We start from the raw sequence: 19,251 nt of genomic DNA on the forward strand, positions 1-19,251 counted from the left end.
TTCTATCCATTCGGTTATTAATTGCTGCTAGTAAACGATGCATAAATATTGAATGTGTTATTATTATTTTTATTTTGATTAAATAATATTAAACAGTTAACACGAAATTATTTTCAATTTAGAAAAATTATTCGATTTAAAATAAAAAGTTTTGTTTAGATTTTTTTCTATGCAAAAATGAAGTGATTTGACTGAAGTTTTAGTATCATGAAAATATAATTATGAAATTAAATATTTGGACGTTAAAAATAATTATTTAAAAAATCTCATATTTAATATTAATAATATAATATAGATATTTATTATTCCATTCGTTTCATTTCCATTGGCACCGCAGTTTTACTCACATCTCTCTCACTGCAAAAAAGACCATTAAATAAGAAATCTTGTGTTTTTTAAATCTTAATTCCGACTATAATATTCATACAAAATAGCTTTGAGCTTAATCTTTAAGATTAAGATATCTTGTTAGCGATCGGAGATGCAGTCTTCTACCTGCAGAATTGTCATTGGAGATAGCTCTCAGATCTGTATGTGTCTCGCTTCCGCTCAAATCTATCTACTCGTGCTATAAATAGTATCTGCGGCTGTTTGTATTTCTTGATTTGCTTTAATTGTTACTGCTCTTTTTGCGAGATCTTTCACCATATTGTTGACTGTTGTCGGGAAAATATTGCGGAATTTAGTTTCTGCGTTTTGTTTTCATTTTGTTCTCCCCAGGGATTGTGCAATTCGTTTGGAGGAATTTTATTTTATTTGCGAATTTCTAGTGAATATGATTTCTTTGGCGCTTTGTAGGTGAAATTATCTTGTTGAATTTTACCTTTTCAGTTCTTTTTATCAGTTTTACATTTGTGTTGATCTTAACTTGTTAAAATTGTTTTAAAAAAATAAACTTCTAATAAATTAGTGTTGTGGCATCAGTGATCTGTATGTAATTTGAGAACTTCTAATAAATTAGTGTTGTGGCATCAGTGATCTGTATGTAATTTGAGGTAATGTGGAATGCCGAGTAAGATTCAGGTCTTTCTTTACTTGGATAAGCACCGCGTCCAGAATACTTAAAAATGGAAATCTCGTCCTGGTTTGTTTGCGCAAGGACTTTACAAACGTTTTACAAGTGTAAAAAACTTAAAGAATGTCTGGATAAGATTTTTATAAAAATGTTTTTTAAAAATATGCTCTTCAAGTATACTTTGTAAATGACAGTTGAGATGTTTTTTTGTGATGTTTTTAGAATTTTTAAAACATTTTTAACGGTAAAAAACATTTTTATAGAATAGTTGTCCAAACTTATATTTATTTCTAAAACAACTTTTAAAATATTTTATAAATTTTTTGTAAATAATTCTTTTATAAAAAGGTTTTATAAGTATTTGTCCAAACTGTGTCTTCCATTATTTTTGCCTAACGGAGCAACCAGTAGTTATTCCATTTTAATCAGGAAGTTGATGCTTTATAGGATTAGGTCTGAAGCTGGTGATGTTTCATCTATCTTCATATTTTCAGTCATACATTGCCAAATATGTGAGTCTGTTGTGTGTTGCTTATGGCAGGTGAATGATTGTGCTCGGATTCAAATAAAGCTTAAAAAAAGGGAATTAGGTTGGGTGGTACCTGGATGAGAAGAACTAATGTTATTTGCAGTAGAAGGAGGAGGATTTTTCTCTTCTTCAGCTTCTGGATACAGTAAGGGCTTGGCTCTTTTGTTATTGGGTCAAAAAACCGAGGCAAAACCCATGAGAGTAATTCCGTGGAATCAATACCAGTTGGTGGACCAAGAGACGGTTCCTGATCTCCAGCTGGCCTTCTGGTAAGGATAGAATTGCACGTGGGTGCGCCTCGTTTGGATGTTTTAGCCGTGCTGCAACTGGACTTGAGAACTCATCTCCTCTGAAAGTTGGACCTAAACAAAACCAAGAAGTCTTGTCGGGACCAGCAGTTTTAGTTGAGAGTAAAAATGAAAGGAACTTAGCTGATCCGATTGATGATAATCCTAGTGCTAGGAAAAAAATTAGTTTAAAGAGCAGTTTTAAGAAATCGACAGATAGTTCTCTGTCTCTAGTGGCGTCCGCTGGTGTTGGTTGCACCAATAGAAATGAACATGAAGCATTATCTGAAATGAATGATGCTGCTGCTAGTCAAACGGGGAGGAGGACAGTGCAGTGGACAGATGCAACTGGGGGAGAGCTTGTTGAGGTTCGGGAATTTGAGATGAGGTACGAGAGCTTCATATGCTAAATTTTCCAATGAAAATATTACTACGTTTATTGAACCTGTTCATACACTTTAATGGTTTTTTGCTAGTATATTTGGTGTCATAAACTGTATTTCCTTAGCTTTTGGCTTTGCTAAAGTATGTGGAACTTACACCATTGGGAGAGATGAGAAGTGACTACATGACATCAATTTAAATACAGATTTAAAACTTCTACATTGCTTTCTTAATTGTCAAAACTGTGGGTATCTATAATTTGATTGGCCCTGCTTCCTAGTGCATGTGATACAAATTTCCTCTTTTAAACATCATGTCAAGGTTCAAACCACATCTTTGAATTCTTGGCAACTGAAACTTCTTTAAATAAGAACTTGGACTTTCTGGTCATCAAGTTTCTGAAGCCCAAAGTTTTCAGAGTCGAACGGAAGGTCTGCGACGATGCAAAATTTAGAGATTTAAGTTACAGTATTAGTTGTCTGAGGAATGTGGACGTTCGACCATGCTGATGTTTTATGTTTTTTTTAAAAAAAATTAAATAAAGTAAACTAACTGGATGTGGTAGGTAGTGCATGTACCATGGCACCATGGACTTGGCAATTTAGTTAAACTTGTGAAAGTTCACTCAACATCTGATGTTCATTGCACTTCTAGTGCTCTTTTGAGGAATTTATTATCAGTCATTAATTGAAAAAGGTGAATTTTACAACTCTGTACGTGATGAGAAATATCTTGGCCGTACCAGTGTCAAAGATAAAGATCTACATGTCTGTCAAGATAAGAAATTTTTCTAATTTGGTGAAGATGGATTCTTTTGTTTAAGCCTTTTTGTTCGCCTGAGGACTCGAATTCTGAGTTGAGAGGGTTGTATGAGAATGAGATATCTCTGCATCTTTCTTTTGTATAGCTTTGATTTTCTTGTTTTATGCTCTTTCTAATTTGGTTTAGATGAATTGTTTTGTTTAAGCCTTTGTGTTCATCCGAGGCACTTTGTTTATTTGTGTTTTTGGGGTCACTTGGGAAAGTTTAGACTTGGAGTTCCAAATTCGTTTTTTGTGAACCACAATAAATATAAATAAGTTTGTGACATATATTTGAATGCCAAAACCACACTTTATTATCTGTTCTTCATTTGAGTGGAAATTGATTAATTTTGGTAAAACACATGTAGAGTCTGTTTTCCCGTAACATTTGGGGAGAGAGAACTGACCTCTCTACTAATAAGGTGTTACGTGTTATCTCAGTGAAGATGGATTGGATAATGAATACAAAGACGGGAATGAGAAAACTTGTTCCTGTTCGATAATGTAGCTATTGATTTTTACCCGGGCCTTTCATCAACCTTGTTTCAATAAGAAGGCAACCAGCGAGATGTTGCATTAAATCCCATGAACGAAAGACCAGTTCATCTTTGCTTAGATTATCTGAATTTTCAAGGCGTGGCAATATACCAGCCAAGGACGGCCAGCAAATCTATTGTGTCCATATTATTGCTTGGGTTCCAATTTTGTTACGCAGGGTATATTTTTTTCCATGCAGTATTAATGTTTGCAGTCTTTCTATGGGGTGTCACTTTGATTTATTTCTATGGTATTTTCTTCGACTTAGGAGACGACTGAGATACAATTTTTTTTGTTCTTTTTTTTGGGTATTGTGTAGTTGTGAAGATACATTAGGATTTCAATATTTGAAAGCGTAAAATTCATATTTATGTTGATATGGAAGTGTGAGTTCTGATATGGAGATCAACATATTTTCCAGGATTCCCTAGGACAAATCCAGGATCTCACAAACCGCAGTAACTGAGCGGTCCTTGTAAGAAATATCGGTAATCAATATTATTCTGAAGTATTTGTCAGTATAATGTAAACAGAAGATATATATCTCTACATATATACAAGTATATGTGTGTAATTATTATGTTATAATAATGTAAACTTTCCGGAAATAGGCTATATAATATTTGGGTTCAATTTTTTTATGTATTAGGGAAAAGAAATGATTTCAGAATATAAAAAGTGACGTTTGTTATTTTTAGATTGGATAGTGCACATCGAAGCATATAAGATTAATTTAAGGGGGTATTAACTGTCCAGAAAATATTAAATATTTTACTTCACCATTTTATTGCATATTATTTTAATACATGATTTTTTCTTACATAAACTATTACAAACAATATAGAATTTACCCCAAATTTTAAAATTTGGAAAACAATATTTGAAGTTCGTCTTTCAGAAAAGAATTAAAAAATACATATCTTTTCAAAAGCTGTTTTAAATCCAGATAATTTAACGTATACCATTTACACCTTTTTTTTCCTAACACCAATATTTTCGTAATAAAAATGAATATTTTCAAAAGTTTTTTTACATTCAGATAATTTAAAATTTTAATGGACCTAACTCGATATTAGTATCTTATCTTTTTATTCCATTTTAGTATTAAAATCCAAGATTCTAACATGACATAATCAAGTTCGCATACGTACGCCCATCCTTAATAAATACAGTGCTTCGTCCCCTCAAAAAGTGCAGAGGACCCGCGCTTCATCGTCTCGTCCGCAGCAGAAGGAAGTAGCACGTTGTCCAAATTCCTAGCGGAGCAATTCACCCGAATCTCCCCTTCTTCCCCAGTCAACACATTTAGCTGCGACATCTTTATCATTGCACTAGCAAATCTGTCTCGATCAAAGGCAAAGCCCTCGGCAATCGCTCCAGTTCTATAATCCATGTTCAAATTTTCGTCCGAAGCTAACAACCCCTATCCATACAAGAGATCAACGTAGTACATGCTGTCAAATGTATACGGCGTTCGGATGTCTAGTGCGGCGGTGGTGTTTGAGTTTGCTGAGGGGCAAATTGCTTTCAGATATCTTGCAAATCTCTTGTCCATGGTGGGATCTTGATTAGGGTAGAGACGGCCACTGAAGGATGAGCAGCGGGCTCTTCTGATCATGGTTCGCTGTCGCGGTCGCGGAGATCGGAACGGATGCTACCGTTACAGTTACAATGAAATTTCGCGAAACCGATCGCGGAATGAGTATTTTAAAAAAATATTATAAATATATAAAAATTAAAAATTTTGAAAAATATTCAGAAATGTGAAAATTAAAATAAATATCGTTTAAATAGATTATTTGATGTAAATAAGACATTAAAATATTTTTATAATTTTATTAAAAATTTATTGAACACAATTTATATCGTCATTATATTTAAAATATTTCCAACCATATCAAAAATTAAATATACTATTAAAAATTATTTGTATTTAATTAATTAAAACTTTAAAATATTTTCGATTTGATATATATAAGTTCGCACAAATTTGAATCAATTTAGAGTGATGGGCTAATAATAAGCATCAAATCTTATATAAAGTGATGTTACAAATTATTTAACAAAATTAAAATATAAATATTTTATAATTAACTTAGTTTTTTTCACACTTTGTAATGAAAATTTCTCAATAAAAATAGTTGACTTGCGATCTATTCTTTATTAGTCTTTCATTGATGGGTGCAGCGGGAAGAAGACTCAAGATTCACCATCTCACATTAACCGATGTACTTTGCTTTCCAATGTTCCTAGTGAAATTAATATTAAGCTTATTAAATTACTCATATCATATGATAATAAAATAACAATTTGAGAAATGAAATATAAGTTGATGAAAACAAACATTTATATTCAAGCCATCAACCTACAAATTTCTTCCCTTCCATTCCGTTCCGTTCCGCGTGTCCCGTTCCGTTCCGCCGTTAAATTCCCATTTTCGGTATATGAAACGCCGATACAAGCCATCAACCTACACACCCCGGAACCTCGTCAAGGTTGCATCCGTTCCGGCCGTTCCGTTCCCGTTCTTGCGAACCATGCTTCCGATCATATGGGCGCCGGAGAGGACCACCATTTCGGTAATGGTGAAGTTCTTGGGGGCAAAATAAGAGATCATGTCATCGGTTTTGGTCGACGATGGCGGTATGCTGATTTGTAGATCCTTCATTGCTACCATCTTTAGGCCGTGGCGTCTGCCCTATGGAAAACGGTAATAAGGCCACCGGACTGCAACGGGATTCTGGAATGAGTGCTATTATTCCAAAGTTATAATATATAAATAATTTGTAATAAAGTTCAAAAGATTCGTTAATTTACGATAGAAATAGCATCTCGGGCAGCAAGGGCAAGAATATCAGCGCACGAAACAACTCTCCCACACTTTCGTCCCAATTCACCTGAGACTTCTTCTGTGAAGCTGAAGGCCTCAGCCTTCAAACTTAAATCTGGACGCTTTACGACGTCGTGAACTATATATCATACGAGTTGCAGAGGCACCAAGCAGTGCTGAACATCGCATCCCTGCAAATCCATATGCGTCCATTTCTTTATCATCAGCAAATCCAATACGTATATTTACATCATAGCTAGCTATTAAGAGAGAATGTGTGAGGGCCCGTTATCCTAATCACGATTTATTAACATGCAATCTTGATTAATTAGTAAACAGCGGAAAAGTGAGTTAAAAATTTGCGTTTGGGCCTATAAAAATTTCGACATGACCTTCCCGTAAATAGGATATACCAGAAAATTAAATACTCAAAATAAACAACATATGCCCTTAATAAACACAACAACATACACATGTGTCAGCCAGACACGATCATGACATATCCAAACCAAAATATCATAGAGCCGACAAGCTCGATAATACCATAATACAATCCTCCAAATATATACATAGAGTATCTGGGAGACAGCAACACCACACAGTACCTAAATACAACTGAGTCTACTCTCAAGGAGCTCTGGTACTTCCTAAGGCTTCCTCTCGAGCGCCTGAGGTCGAACCACCTGTACCACCTGTCATGTCCACACACAAAAGACACGACAGCCCCCTCTCGGGGGTCAGCAACCCCAGTACGAGACATCAAGAAACCACGATATATGACATAGAAATGTAATGATGCCATGCATGAATGCAATGCATGAATCGGTGCAAGATATCAGGATATCAGGAGTCAAATAATCGATATCAACAATCATACATTTATGCTCGAGCTGGTCCACGACGCAGCGGACCGTGCCTGGGATATGGCCCAGTCTCGAAGCCAGCAACTACCTAAGCCGGACCGAATCAAGGTAGCCAAACATCTCCAGAACACCATAACACATCATACATATATAATGGATCTCAACCGAAATATAACTGGATCTCAATAACAGATAGGCTCAATATGATATGTTCAGTGGTATTGATGTGTCTAACTAAAATAAAATGTGTGTGAACAAAATAAATATTTTATTTTATTTTGCACTTCAATTACCAACTGATAATATTCGAGTCAGCATATAATATCACATAAATCAGCAAATAGCAAATAAATCATACACAGGATCATCAGATGCCTCTGTCAGACATCGTGAAAATAACCGATCTACGTACCTCAACTAATTTACCAGTAACTTAAATCCTCAAGAAAGTCATGGAATTGCCAACTCAGAAAAATTACCTGAATATTAATTTAAATGATCTTATTATCATTATAAAAAAAATTTCCATAACCATTTAAATTCACTAAAAATCTAATTCCAACTATTTAGGCATTTTAAATTTCTAAAATTTCAATATTCGATTAAAATGCCTAAAATCAATCATTTCTATTTTAATTCGTCGCAAAGCATCGAACTAGCTGATACTCGATTTATTCATCTCATTACTTGTTAAATATTCTGAAATTTGTTCAATACCTCGAATCAACTCAAAGTTTGTACCTACATCAAAAATATAACCAATATCAATATTGATATCAAATTTAACTAAAAATGGAGCAACCCTTAAAAATTTATGGAATCATAATTTATACCTCAATATATATATCAAAACGAAGCTTATGACTAGAAGAACAAAAGCGCTCAATCAATTTCCGAACTCCGGCGACGAACGGCGAAGATTCAACGAAGAAACGGGCGACGGGTTTTCGACGGATTTTCGGGAATCTCGATTTTTGCTATCAAACGTGGTATCAACGGAAAGCTTACGTCGAGAGCTTTCCAACCGTATATTTACTTGAATTTTAGGAGACCGGTGCAGCCACAATCGACGGTCAAAGGTGACGAAAATGGGTTAGAAAGTTTCGAACAACAAGTTACGGGAGAATGGCGCGGTTTTCAACGAGGAATTCAGTATGATAGATTTTCTTTTCTATAATATATATTTATATTCAGTATTATATGTGTGTTTATCTTTTCGAGATTCGAAATTTGACCTGGTCTATTTTATTTCAACTCTCATGTGCTATAAATTTTAAATATACATTTTAATATCGTCTATAAACCGATATTTTCTAATATATATTTTAAACACACTAATTAATTATTTGAAATTACTCGATTTAAAATAATTAATCTTAATTATAGCCAAAGAACATATAATTAAATCGGGTCATTACAGAATGTGTGTATGTGTACATTGAGGAAGCAGTCATAAATATGAATACGAAGAAACGCGGGAAGTAGGTTTTTCTTCATCGAGAAGTTATCCGTCAGCTGTTTTCTGATATTGGTTTCCACCAGAGGGCATGAAGATTTGTAGAAGTCCCATGAAAGTCCCTCAAATATGGGTTGAGAGTACCCCTTTTGAGCCTCTGTGAAATGGAAATGTGTGAACAGAAGAAGATAATTAGACAGCAAGAGAAGGGAAGCCAACAAATGGGAGAACTATATTGTGTTTGTTTGATTTTGTTTATTCGGAAAATTAAAGTCTCAAGGCATATACATAATATATAGGCATGCGCATATAAACAAATAATTATGTGTCAATAAAACATAAATTATATTATATGCACAATTTTTCTAAAGATAAATGTTATTGTCTCCACATGACTTCAAGAACAATGAATTATGTATATTTAGGGATTTTGATATGTTAGTTTTTTAACATTAAAAATTGATAAATATATATATAGTCTTGATATGTTGTTATTAACCATGCTCAGCTAATAAATGTATATGCATATATAATGTGAGATGAGTACAATTATAGTGTGAGATGAATACGTTTGATGGATAACATATCAAAACTCCACTGGTAAGGAGCCACTTACCAATGTGATGTGGCATGCTTCTCCTAATATCAAAGGAAAGTAATGGCTCTATACAAATCAAGCTAATAGAGCAAAGAAACCTTTTGATTCTGTTTTAGTATCAATTTCCCATGCATAAAATTCCACCATGATTGTAGAGGCCAAGTCGACTGAGATGATGGAGGTAAAAAACAATTAGATTCCAAGAGGTATCCCGCTTTGACTGAATACTTACCACCCTTACTTCCCATCCAACATCGTGTATCTTCACTTGCCCACCTATTCAAGGGAATATATAAGATAGCCTCTACTTCATATAGTGTAAAATCCTGCCTCAACTCCTCTTCATTCCTTCCCGGTCCTCTCGTACTAGGGAAAGGTCCTCTCAATGCTCTAACGCCCACACCGGATATGGACCGAACTGTCTCACGACGTTCTGAACCAACCTCCCCATGAGTTGGTTATTCCTAAACGAATCCGGGTGTCGCCTGATCAAACAAAAAACCCATTTTTTTATTTATTTCATCTATTCCATGACCGGAACAGGGGAGGTCCCTTGACCAACTCCAGATCCGATAGAAGCAAGCCCTACGGCTAATCCAGCAGCAATATTTGAAATGTATCTTGCCACTTTAACATCCAAACCCGAAGTTCTGTTTGTGCAGCTTGCAATCGACGGAATCCCCGGAATCCACTGGTCTCGGTGATCTAGAATAGTTAGCCCATTACCTACTCTCCAACAAAGACCTTTTTTAAGAGGCTCTCGACCCCAAAGTAAAGAAAGCCAAATGTAGGATGGATTAGTAACCAACTCGGCCGTCATAATATCTGAATTCTTAAAAATCGTTTATTACACTAAGGGGAAAAACACTATATTTAAATGAAGATTTGCAACTATATAGTGATCGATTTAATTTCCGAAATAGAAAATGTGTTGCTGGAAAATGAGCCGAATTGTCACGATTGTGCAACGTGTTTCGCGTAAGCTTTCTGATGGGTATTTTTTTTTTTTTTTTTTTTGGAGAGGGTTGGTTTGGTTTTTGGCAAGAAGTTATTGTTTTATTTACTTATTACAAATATATCATGTTTATTGGATTAAATCTTTGCAGCTTGTACATATGAATAACCTTCATCTTTGAGCTAATTTTTTAGATCGAGTTAGGTCTAATTCTCAATTTTAACATGATATTTTAACATGGTATCGGAGTCGAAACTCATCGTTATGTGTTGGACTATGATATTGACCATTCGATAATGTCTTATAAATTTCTTGTTCCGATTGTTTATTCTTAGCATGATAAGATGTGTTAAATATATCAGATCCGCTCATGCAGTTTCGTAGTCATTTTATATTACTTTTGAAGCTGCATGAACAATCTAATTCGATGTTAGATCATAAAAATGATTAAAAAAATATATATTACTATATCAATTGGAAATATGTAAATATAATTTTCATACTGATGTTCATAAAAATGAAACAGAGAACGAACTTGGCTTTGATGCCCCGTAAATAAAATCAGATTTTCGATGAGATTCTTCTGGATTATTCAACAGCAACCATATGAAATGAAAACTAAGCCCAATCGAGTACATGAATTTGCAAATTCATGTAAAAACCGTATCCCAACAAGAAATGTCCAAACATAATGCAAGAACAACAGTAGTACTAGTCTAGGCCAACTCAAAATGGGGAGATGTAGATAAAGAATCCACTTCCTTTGCAATCACCTTATGCTTCACACACCCCGCAAGTTATTGCATCTTCCATTACCTCCACTGAAGCAACCATTATTATAGCAAAAGAAACCCCATAGGCGTCCCTTCAATTCCTCAGCCAAAAGGATGACACAACTAATGTATCGTAGAGCGATGAATATACAATCACGATGCATCACCAAACTAGTTAAGAACAAATCTTCCACCTCTAAAATACGACAGGACAGGACATCTCTCACTTGTCGAGCATCCAACCAGCATATAAAACATTTGGTAAACATCTATCTTGTACAATGTAACTAATTACAATTTCAAGCCACAACCTTATCCAGCTCCTCCACAACTTCCTTCATCGTAGGCCTAACTTTCCATTTCTCATTAGCACATTTCAAGCCAATTTTGAAAACCTCCACAACCATACTTTCTTTGATCCCATCCTTCAAAATACTAGAATCCACCATTTCCATGTAACGATTCTGTTCCACCATGGAATGAATCCACTCCATTAATCTAACTTCCTTTCCATCATCCCCGGGGAATGGGAAACTCGGTCTCCTCCCTGTCACAGTCTCTAACATTAGTACCCCAAAGCTATATACATCCCCCGGCATGATAGCCATGGTGGAGCCATTGATGTACTCTGGTGGCATGTACCCCAAGGTCCCCGCTACCTGCGTGGACACATGCGAATGAGACCCTTCCATAGATCTAGCCAACCCAAAATCCGCAATGTGCGACTCGAAATTTGAATCAAGTAAAACGTTACTAGCTTTGATATCCCTGTGAATTATAGGAGTACTCAAATTATGCATATAAGAGAGGCCCTTAGCTAATGATCTAACAATCTTGATCCTAGTTTGCCAAGATAGTCGCGACCTTAATTCTACTTCACCACTCTGTCCCTCTTCCGAGTATGACGACTCGTAAAGCCATTGGTCAAGACTTCCCTTTTCCATAAACTCGTAGATTAATAACCGATCGGAACCGGCGACGCAATAGCCGAGTAGTTTGACGATATTGGGATGCCTGATCTTCCCAAGGGTCTCCATCTCAGCCCGGAACTCGCGCAAGCCTTGAAAGGCATCCGTGGAGAGCCTTTTCACAGCAATGAGTTGGCCCGAGCTGAGCCGGGCTTTGTAAACAAGCCCGAAACTTCCATCTCCGACAATTAGGTCCGGGGAGAAATTCCTGGTCGCATCAATCAAAGCTTGCATCGATATTTGGTTCATTGTCGGGTCAAAACTGGCACTCTCGCCTACGGAAATCGAAGAAAGCCCGAAATTGATCTCGGCTTGGGGCTTCGAAGAGTCCCAGCTGCGGGGCACAGAATCAGATCTCGCACTTTTGTTTTCTCCGCAGATAACCAAGATGGTGCCGATGATCAAGCTTATTAAGAAGAAGCTGCCAATAGCTGCGAGAACTCCTTGCAGCGCTGGATCCATCTCTGTCCACACGCACAAAATATGGTAGGGTGTGTATTGTACTGTGTGAATTTGAAAAAAGAGACGAAAAGTAATACATTAATGTCTCGAAAGGAGAATATAGAGTCGCCTCCGTTAAGGCCACGGGGTATGATATGAAGATTGACTGGTAGTTTCTGCTGTGTGCAGCGTAGACTCAGGCTGAGTCAACGGTTTGGCCCTTGTTGAAGCTTCCCATTCCCGACATAAAATTCCAATATAACCTAATTCTAAATTATTCTTATTAACTAGCTACATTACACACACGATGCGTGTATCTACAGTTTTTTTATAATTATCTCTAGAGATTAAAGTGCTATTTGAATAGTTGTAATTTTAAAAAAAAAATTTAATAATATTTTTTGAGATTTAAAAAAATAAAAAAAAATGTATTTTTGATATAAAATAAAGGTAAAATTGAAAAATAAAAAAACAGATCAACTTTTTTGTCTCTATTAGAGAGATTCTTAATAGATAGTAACAGATGAGATATGAATCCAATATTACATTTTTTTACGATAATGAAAACTGAATTTTTAGTTTTTGATGCACATTTGATAAATTTTTAGATTAATGTAGTAGCCTACAATCATGACGACAGTCACAATGATGAAACTTCAAATTTTACTTTTTGATGCATATTTGATAAATTTTCAAGTTAATGTAGTAGCCTACAAATAAAGTTAGTTTGATAAAACACATGTGCGACATACTTCTCTTAAAAAAATATTGATACTAAGATTCAAATATCTGACAATTAATCAAACATCCATATATTTCATCAACTCTACCAACTCCTCCGGACAAACCCAAAACTACTTTTGTTACTAGGCTAAAAAATCTTTGACGATTTTTTTTTTAAAAAAAGTCATTATTTTGTTCCATTTAAAAAATTAAAAACCCTATTTTTAAGATTTGCAATGTATCAGTTTTCATTTTTCAATTTTAAAAATATTTCTCCATCTTTTTTCCCATATCCAATTCAAGGAAAGTCTGTATCCTGAGCCCCAAAACAAGTGTGAGCCCAAAAGTCCAATTCCAACACCTGAATAGACATCGTAATTTTTTTTTATTTTTTTTTAAAAAAATTTTATCGTGACTTAAACACACACACTTGTCACGTATTCAAATGAGATATACATTAAGGGCAAGTTATTTAATGAATGCAATAAAGATGGATTTACTTTACTATATACTATGTAATGTAACATCCGCATTAATAGAATTACAAAATGCCACTATATATAAACTATCTATTTCACCTCAAATGTGGAAAACCAAATTTTTCCAGGAGAACTAAAATGGTTTCTTCGAGAAAGGTACTAATTTGCCTTGTAATCGTTCTTTCTTTCTCCACCCTTTCGCTTTCACAAACCAATGGACAAAAAACGAAGCCAAGCAAAGATTCCATCCCTGCATTGAAACCACCCACGCTTCCAAAATCATTTATAGAGATGGACATTGATACAGTGTTGGGCCCGGAGGCGGAACCGGAATCAGAATCGGACTCTGGTCTCATTCCACCCTCAGATTCAAAATCGTCCTTGCCACCAAGTTCTGGATCAGCCTCGGCTCCACAATCAACCACTCATTCAAAAGCATTCATGTCACCATTACCAAGCTCTGAATCAGACGATGGTCTTGCACCAAGCTCTAAACCAAAACCAGATTCTGATTCAGAACCGTCCACAGAACCAGATGATGGTCCTGCACCAAGCTCTAAACCAAAACCATCCCCTACACCAAGCTCTGAACCAGACTCTGAAACAGAACATCCCACAGAACCAGACGATGGTCTTGCACCAAGCTCTAAACCAAAACCATCACCTGCACCAAGCTCGAAAGCAGAACCGCCCACAGAACCAGATGATGGTTCTGCACCAAGCTCTGAACCAGACTCATCCTCTGCACCTAGCTCGAAACCAAAACCAGCCCCTGAACCAAGTTCTGCACCTACTGAATCAGACAATGATCCGAATTCAACCACAGGACCAGCCTCTGAACCAAAACCAACAACAGACCCAGTCCCCGATCCGAAACAAGACTCAAAATCACCCCCTCAGCCAACACCCTCCGAACCAACAACAAAATCGGCATTTCCATATCAAACCGTCAACAATTTCTGTCTCTACAAACGACTCAGTGTGAATCGGATATTCTGTCTCAAGGTGCTCAAGAACCCGAAAGCTGCCAATGCAACTGCGGATGACTATACTCCCCTGTTACAAGTAGCTATACATGCAACAACACGCCATGTTATCAAAACCTTAAAATACCTCATCACACTGTACAAAGACAAGAATGCGGATCCGGCTGTGAAACCATCCATTAAAGAATGTGTCATAGCTTATCAAGAAATAGCAGAATACATCAAACTTGTGTTAGCAGACGCGAGCCAAGAATCGGCTATTGCAGGATTAGATGGTCAAGTGATCGTACAAGATATAAATCGTTGTGTTATGGCCATGCCAAAGAGCAAAAATACAGAGATTGGCGAAATGAATAAGATTGCTAGGAATTATGCTACACTCCTGGGTGACATTGCTGATAATCCCTGAAGGGGAAAAATTGAATAAAAGACATGATAATGAGAATTCATGGTCAAGTTAACGAGTTTTGAGTAATTAATATCTCATAGAAAAACGGATGTTTATGATCAAGTTAGTGAGATACACTCTTATTTTTATCATTAAAGTATACATGTTTGAAGAGTTTATTCATGTTTGTAGTGTGTGAATTGGTTACAAACAACCACGGACTTCTCGAATCGCGCTTATTTTAACACCCAGTTCCAAATTTTCCCAATAAAATTCAGTAGTTACATATAAAATAACACACTCATAATCGTATGGGTAAATAACAAGGATACTAAAGGAGGACTGCACAAGTCAACCAAACTAAAGGAGTAACCGGTGTAATTTACCCTTGTTTGTTTTAAATAGAGGTAGTCGTCCTTCCGTTGCTCAACAAAACACCACACAAAATAGTTCAATAGCAGGGTGGTGAAAAAACACTTCAGATGATGCACAGGCCGTTATCCATAGAGGAATATCAATGTTCTTTATCCTTTTTTGCGTTGAAAATGAGCAACATAATCAGACAACACAATATTCAAGAAAAATTACTATATTGGAGATCCCTTAAAATAGTTGGGCCGCTGCCATAGATTTGATGATGTTGAGGCATTGGTTTGATTGTTTCATAATGGTCATTTACACCCACTCCTGCCTGCCATGGTGTTCCACGAGATGCCGAATCCTACCATTTGGTAAGAGTTCTTGTTTCTTAACTTCTGCACGTTTTGTGCTATGCTTCACTTTAAATCTTGGCAATGGCCTATTTTGCTCTTCCATGCTAGTTGAAATATCTGGTGAGTCCTCATCAAGAAACTCATCGGCGACATCTCCATCTTCATCTATTCTTAGGTGCTTTGCATACCAATTCAAGCCCTGAGCAATTAGGATTACAGACCAATATAAAACGCACATATTATACAAGTCACAAACCATAAGCATAATAAATCCAGAGGAAAAAAATAAATAAATTAGACGAAAACTAGATAAGGCAAACCATATGTGCATCCATATAAAAACTCTCCTAAAAATCAGCCCAGGAGCGGTGCTAACCGACAGCACCGAAAAAGTGCTAGTCGGCCAGCCAAGGTGGTCTTAGGCTGACAAAAATTATAATTTTTTTAGCTTCTTTTTAAAAGTTTTTTGGGCCTTAAATTTAAATTAAAAACCCAATTTAAAAAAAAAATGAAAAGTAACTGTAAACCAAAGTACCAACAAAAAAAATGATTTGTTGGCTTGCCCTATTACACCAAACTTCATCTTATTATGTAATTACCATGGAATTGCCTAGTGGCTCTTAGTTCCCGCCTCGGGGCTAGGTGCTGGTCTGGCGCACGACTAGCTCCTAACGAATTTTAGAACCTTGGATATAAATAAGAAAATTTGGATATGAACTTCGGTCATACACCTCTAACCAGCAGTATATTCTATTAAAAGGCATGTTGTGGGATACAGGACAATATAGGTAGCTCTTCACGTAAATGGAGATTTTATTTAGCAAAAACTAAAAACAAAAGAACAGTAAAGCATAGTTTGGTACATATGATAGGATAAACATGTGATATATATTATAAGATAAGTTAAGGATAAATAAGATGTAGGATATTATATTTAATGTTTGGTATGATTTTAATAAGAGTGATTTAATTTATATATTAGATTGTAATGACAAAATTAACCTTACAATAATAAATTTTATAATTTCAAAGTTGTTGCTTGATGTTCATATTTTTTATCTGTTCATGCGCCGATAGGTACTTGCATGATTTATTTATTTTTACCTAATTTTATATATTATATAATATGATAATTGAGCCCTTGATTTTGTGAGTCAAGTCAAATATCAATTTTTAAGGTTAATAGGGTGATACTAATAATTTTATTGAGATTTATAAAAATTATTTATATAATTCTCGAATTCATTTATATAATTATCATATTATATAATATATAAAAATAACTAAAAATATTTATTTGATTTTAATTTCTATCTACTAGGATAGATTTATAAAAATCATTTATTTCCTTAAATTAAAATTATCACCCCTAATAGAAGGGACATTTTATATTTCTAAAAAATTATTTATCATGATTTTTTAAAAAGGTACCAAACATGGGATAAGAAGGATTATTTATCAATCCCTCCCTTGTCTCATGTACCAAACTATGCCTAAATATAAAATCTCCGTGATCTACATATCCAGGTTAATGCTTTTGCACATAATTTGAAGACCACTATGCAGATTAACACATTTCTGTCTGCGCATTCTGATGGGACCCTAGATTTTCTAGCTCAAAAAGGTCTAAAGGCTTGATATCATACATTTCCTAGGTAGTCCAGGTGTGAAATACATATTAAGCAGAATGACATCCACACACTAAAAGTTAACATTAGCATGCAGCCTGTCATGTTTAGCACTCATTAAAAATTAACCTCTAGATTAATTCGAGGATACAATCGAATCAAGAGTGACTGAAACTAAATTTTTGCTATTGCTACCAAGAAATCGAATGTAACATACAAAAATGTGTTACTGCGAAAATAATACAGCATGCTAGCTGTGAATATAATAAGAGCCTTGGCCTCTTGGCCAGCATTCCTTTAAATCAACCCTTTTCAAGCTGTCCTACACTTTAATCTTGATTGTTGAGAAACCATACTATTTTTTAAGAAATGCAAATCCACATGTTGTCTCTATTCTAAAATGACCATTACATAACATAGAATGAAAGTCGACATCTCAGAATCTAAACTGTGGAACGAATATTATTGTTTAGCTTCTGAACCACAAAAAAAAACTTTCTTAAGACAACTTTCACATGAAAAAGCTGGCTGACAGAAGAATACAAGGTATTTTTTCTAGTAATTCAATTTTATTCATATTTGTTATTTAAAACTTCCGGCTCTCCTTAAATTAGCACCCTTTTCCTTTGGTCTACACATGCAAAGCAAATTGTAGTTCTGGCCTTTGTCTTAAGATTCTGGAGAATATGATTTCCTATATTTCATACATATATCTTATAAAGCACCTACACCCTCTTCCAAAAATTATCTACAGTCTGCAACTGCCAATTATTTAAAGTCATCAACACTGCCGAAAGATTAAAAACAACTCTATTTAGTGGAATTTAAATAAATGAGAAATAAATCAAAGCATTTTCAGAAATCAAACAGGAAATTTAAGTCATGTCCCAACATGACAGGCCCTGCTGGAACCGTACCAAGTAAAAAAAAAAAAGCACAAGTTATTCGGCAAGGTATATACTTTTTAAACCAGCCAACTCCGCAGGTGATTATTTATCTCTGGAACATGACATTATGCAATATGAAACTCACAGAAGCTAATGGATTCTCAGCATCGTAAACAATTAGCAATCAGAAAATCATCATATCTCATATACATCTCATCACACGACGTGCAACCTGTCTTAAAGAACAGAAGACTACATACACAGGAAAATCAGACCTTTAAGAGCAGACTTGCTATCAAATCTCCAATAATAAAAATACAGGATACAATCCAACCGATTCAACTTGGACGAACTTTGACACAAACACATTATCACAAATCATATTCATAAATAGGGGGAAAAAACAAACAAAAGAACCTGAAGTCCACCGTCTCCTTCGGGGCAAGGTACAAGAAGGGGAGGCAGTGGAGCCCGCTCCACGTGGACTTGAACTGGTACACCGAAGCCTTTACGGGGAAGATGACGAGCTGCTGGAAATTCAGAATCCACCGGTGAAGATCCCGATGCAAAACTTGCGTCACCAACGGCCCCGTGATGTTGTTCCTCGTCTTTCCCAGAGCCAAAAAACCATTTTTTGATAGCCTTCATCCTCCCGATTAGGTATAGAAAATGCACATTTACATACAACCCAGAAATTTGGTCGCACAAATTGACTGAGAAATTAGGATTTCAGAAATTGAGGAGAGCAAAACCACAGCAGGCTGCGAGGTTTGTAGTGAGGATTGGGAAAATGTGAGGAATGGAGAAGATGAACGAACAATCACCAAAAAGTCTTCATATCATCGTATTGATAAATTCAGGCTTCGGCTTATATTTCATGGCCTCATTTTTTATTTAATTTTCGCCTTTAATGGATCATTAATTGAACACGAGGCCCAATATGAAACCTATCGGGCTCCCTGAAACTACTTTCACTTGGGCTGGCCTGTAAATTCTTCTTTTGATACC

General features: G+C 35.5%; 3 protein-coding genes and 2 long non-coding RNA genes across 5 annotated transcripts; 1 reads left to right on the plus strand and 4 right to left on the minus strand.

The window, feature by feature from the left end:
• The first annotated feature begins 322 nt into the window (after window positions 1–322).
• LOC142524834 (uncharacterized) lies at window positions 323–3,899 on the plus strand. The gene is made up of 3 exons (XR_012814973.1): window positions 323–530; window positions 1,557–2,219; window positions 3,460–3,899. It is a non-coding gene; the product is annotated as an uncharacterized LOC142524834 (long non-coding RNA).
• Window positions 3,900–4,714: 815 nt separating this feature from the next.
• Window positions 4,715–6,232, minus strand: LOC142523996 (peroxidase 12-like). Its single transcript, XM_075627720.1, has 2 exons — window positions 6,092–6,232; window positions 4,715–4,978 (listed from the first exon to the last, which is right to left on the minus strand). Exons 1-2 carry the CDS (start codon window positions 6,230–6,232, stop codon window positions 4,715–4,717), a joined length of 405 nt encoding a protein of 134 aa, XP_075483835.1.
• A 425-nt stretch (window positions 6,233–6,657) lies between these two features.
• LOC142524830 (uncharacterized) lies at window positions 6,658–8,299 on the minus strand. The gene is made up of 4 exons (XR_012814972.1): window positions 8,082–8,299; window positions 7,966–7,989; window positions 7,661–7,727; window positions 6,658–7,077 (listed from the first exon to the last, which is right to left on the minus strand). It is a non-coding gene; the product is annotated as an uncharacterized LOC142524830 (long non-coding RNA).
• A 2,514-nt stretch (window positions 8,300–10,813) lies between these two features.
• Window positions 10,814–12,673, minus strand: LOC142525448 (phytosulfokine receptor 2-like). Its single transcript, XM_075629744.1, has one exon. It carries the CDS (start codon window positions 12,458–12,460, stop codon window positions 11,330–11,332), a length of 1,131 nt encoding a protein of 376 aa, XP_075485859.1. The 5' UTR covers window positions 12,461–12,673; the 3' UTR covers window positions 10,814–11,329.
• Window positions 12,674–15,370: 2,697 nt separating this feature from the next.
• Window positions 15,371–19,098, minus strand: LOC142525449 (uncharacterized). Its single transcript, XM_075629746.1, has 2 exons — window positions 18,661–19,098; window positions 15,371–15,927 (listed from the first exon to the last, which is right to left on the minus strand). Exons 1-2 carry the CDS (start codon window positions 18,889–18,891, stop codon window positions 15,691–15,693), a joined length of 468 nt encoding a protein of 155 aa, XP_075485861.1. The 5' UTR covers window positions 18,892–19,098; the 3' UTR covers window positions 15,371–15,690.
• Between the last annotated feature and the right edge of the window lie 153 nt (window positions 19,099–19,251).

The sequence above is a fragment of the Primulina tabacum genome, chromosome 14 (assembly GCF_025594145.1).
Source record: "Primulina tabacum isolate GXHZ01 chromosome 14, ASM2559414v2, whole genome shotgun sequence".
NCBI classification, from domain to species: Eukaryota; Viridiplantae; Streptophyta; class Magnoliopsida; order Lamiales; family Gesneriaceae; genus Primulina; species Primulina tabacum.

Coding starts and splice junctions, on each gene's coding strand:
- LOC142523996 (XM_075627720.1), bottom strand. CDS start 6,232: ATGGTAGCAATGAAGGATCTACAAATCAGCATACCGCCATCGTCGACC. Junction 4,979..6,091: donor CCCATATGATCGGAAGCATG/GTTCGCAAGAAC, acceptor TTGTATGGATAG/GGGTTGTTAGCTTCGGACGA.
- LOC142525448 (XM_075629744.1), bottom strand. CDS start 12,460: ATGGATCCAGCGCTGCAAGGAGTTCTCGCAGCTATTGGCAGCTTCTTC.
- LOC142525449 (XM_075629746.1), bottom strand. CDS start 18,891: ATGAAGGCTATCAAAAAATGGTTTTTTGGCTCTGGGAAAGACGAGGAA. Junction 15,928..18,660: donor AAGGAGACGGTGGACTTCAG/GTTCTTTTGTTT, acceptor CTAATTGCTCAG/GGCTTGAATTGGTATGCAAA.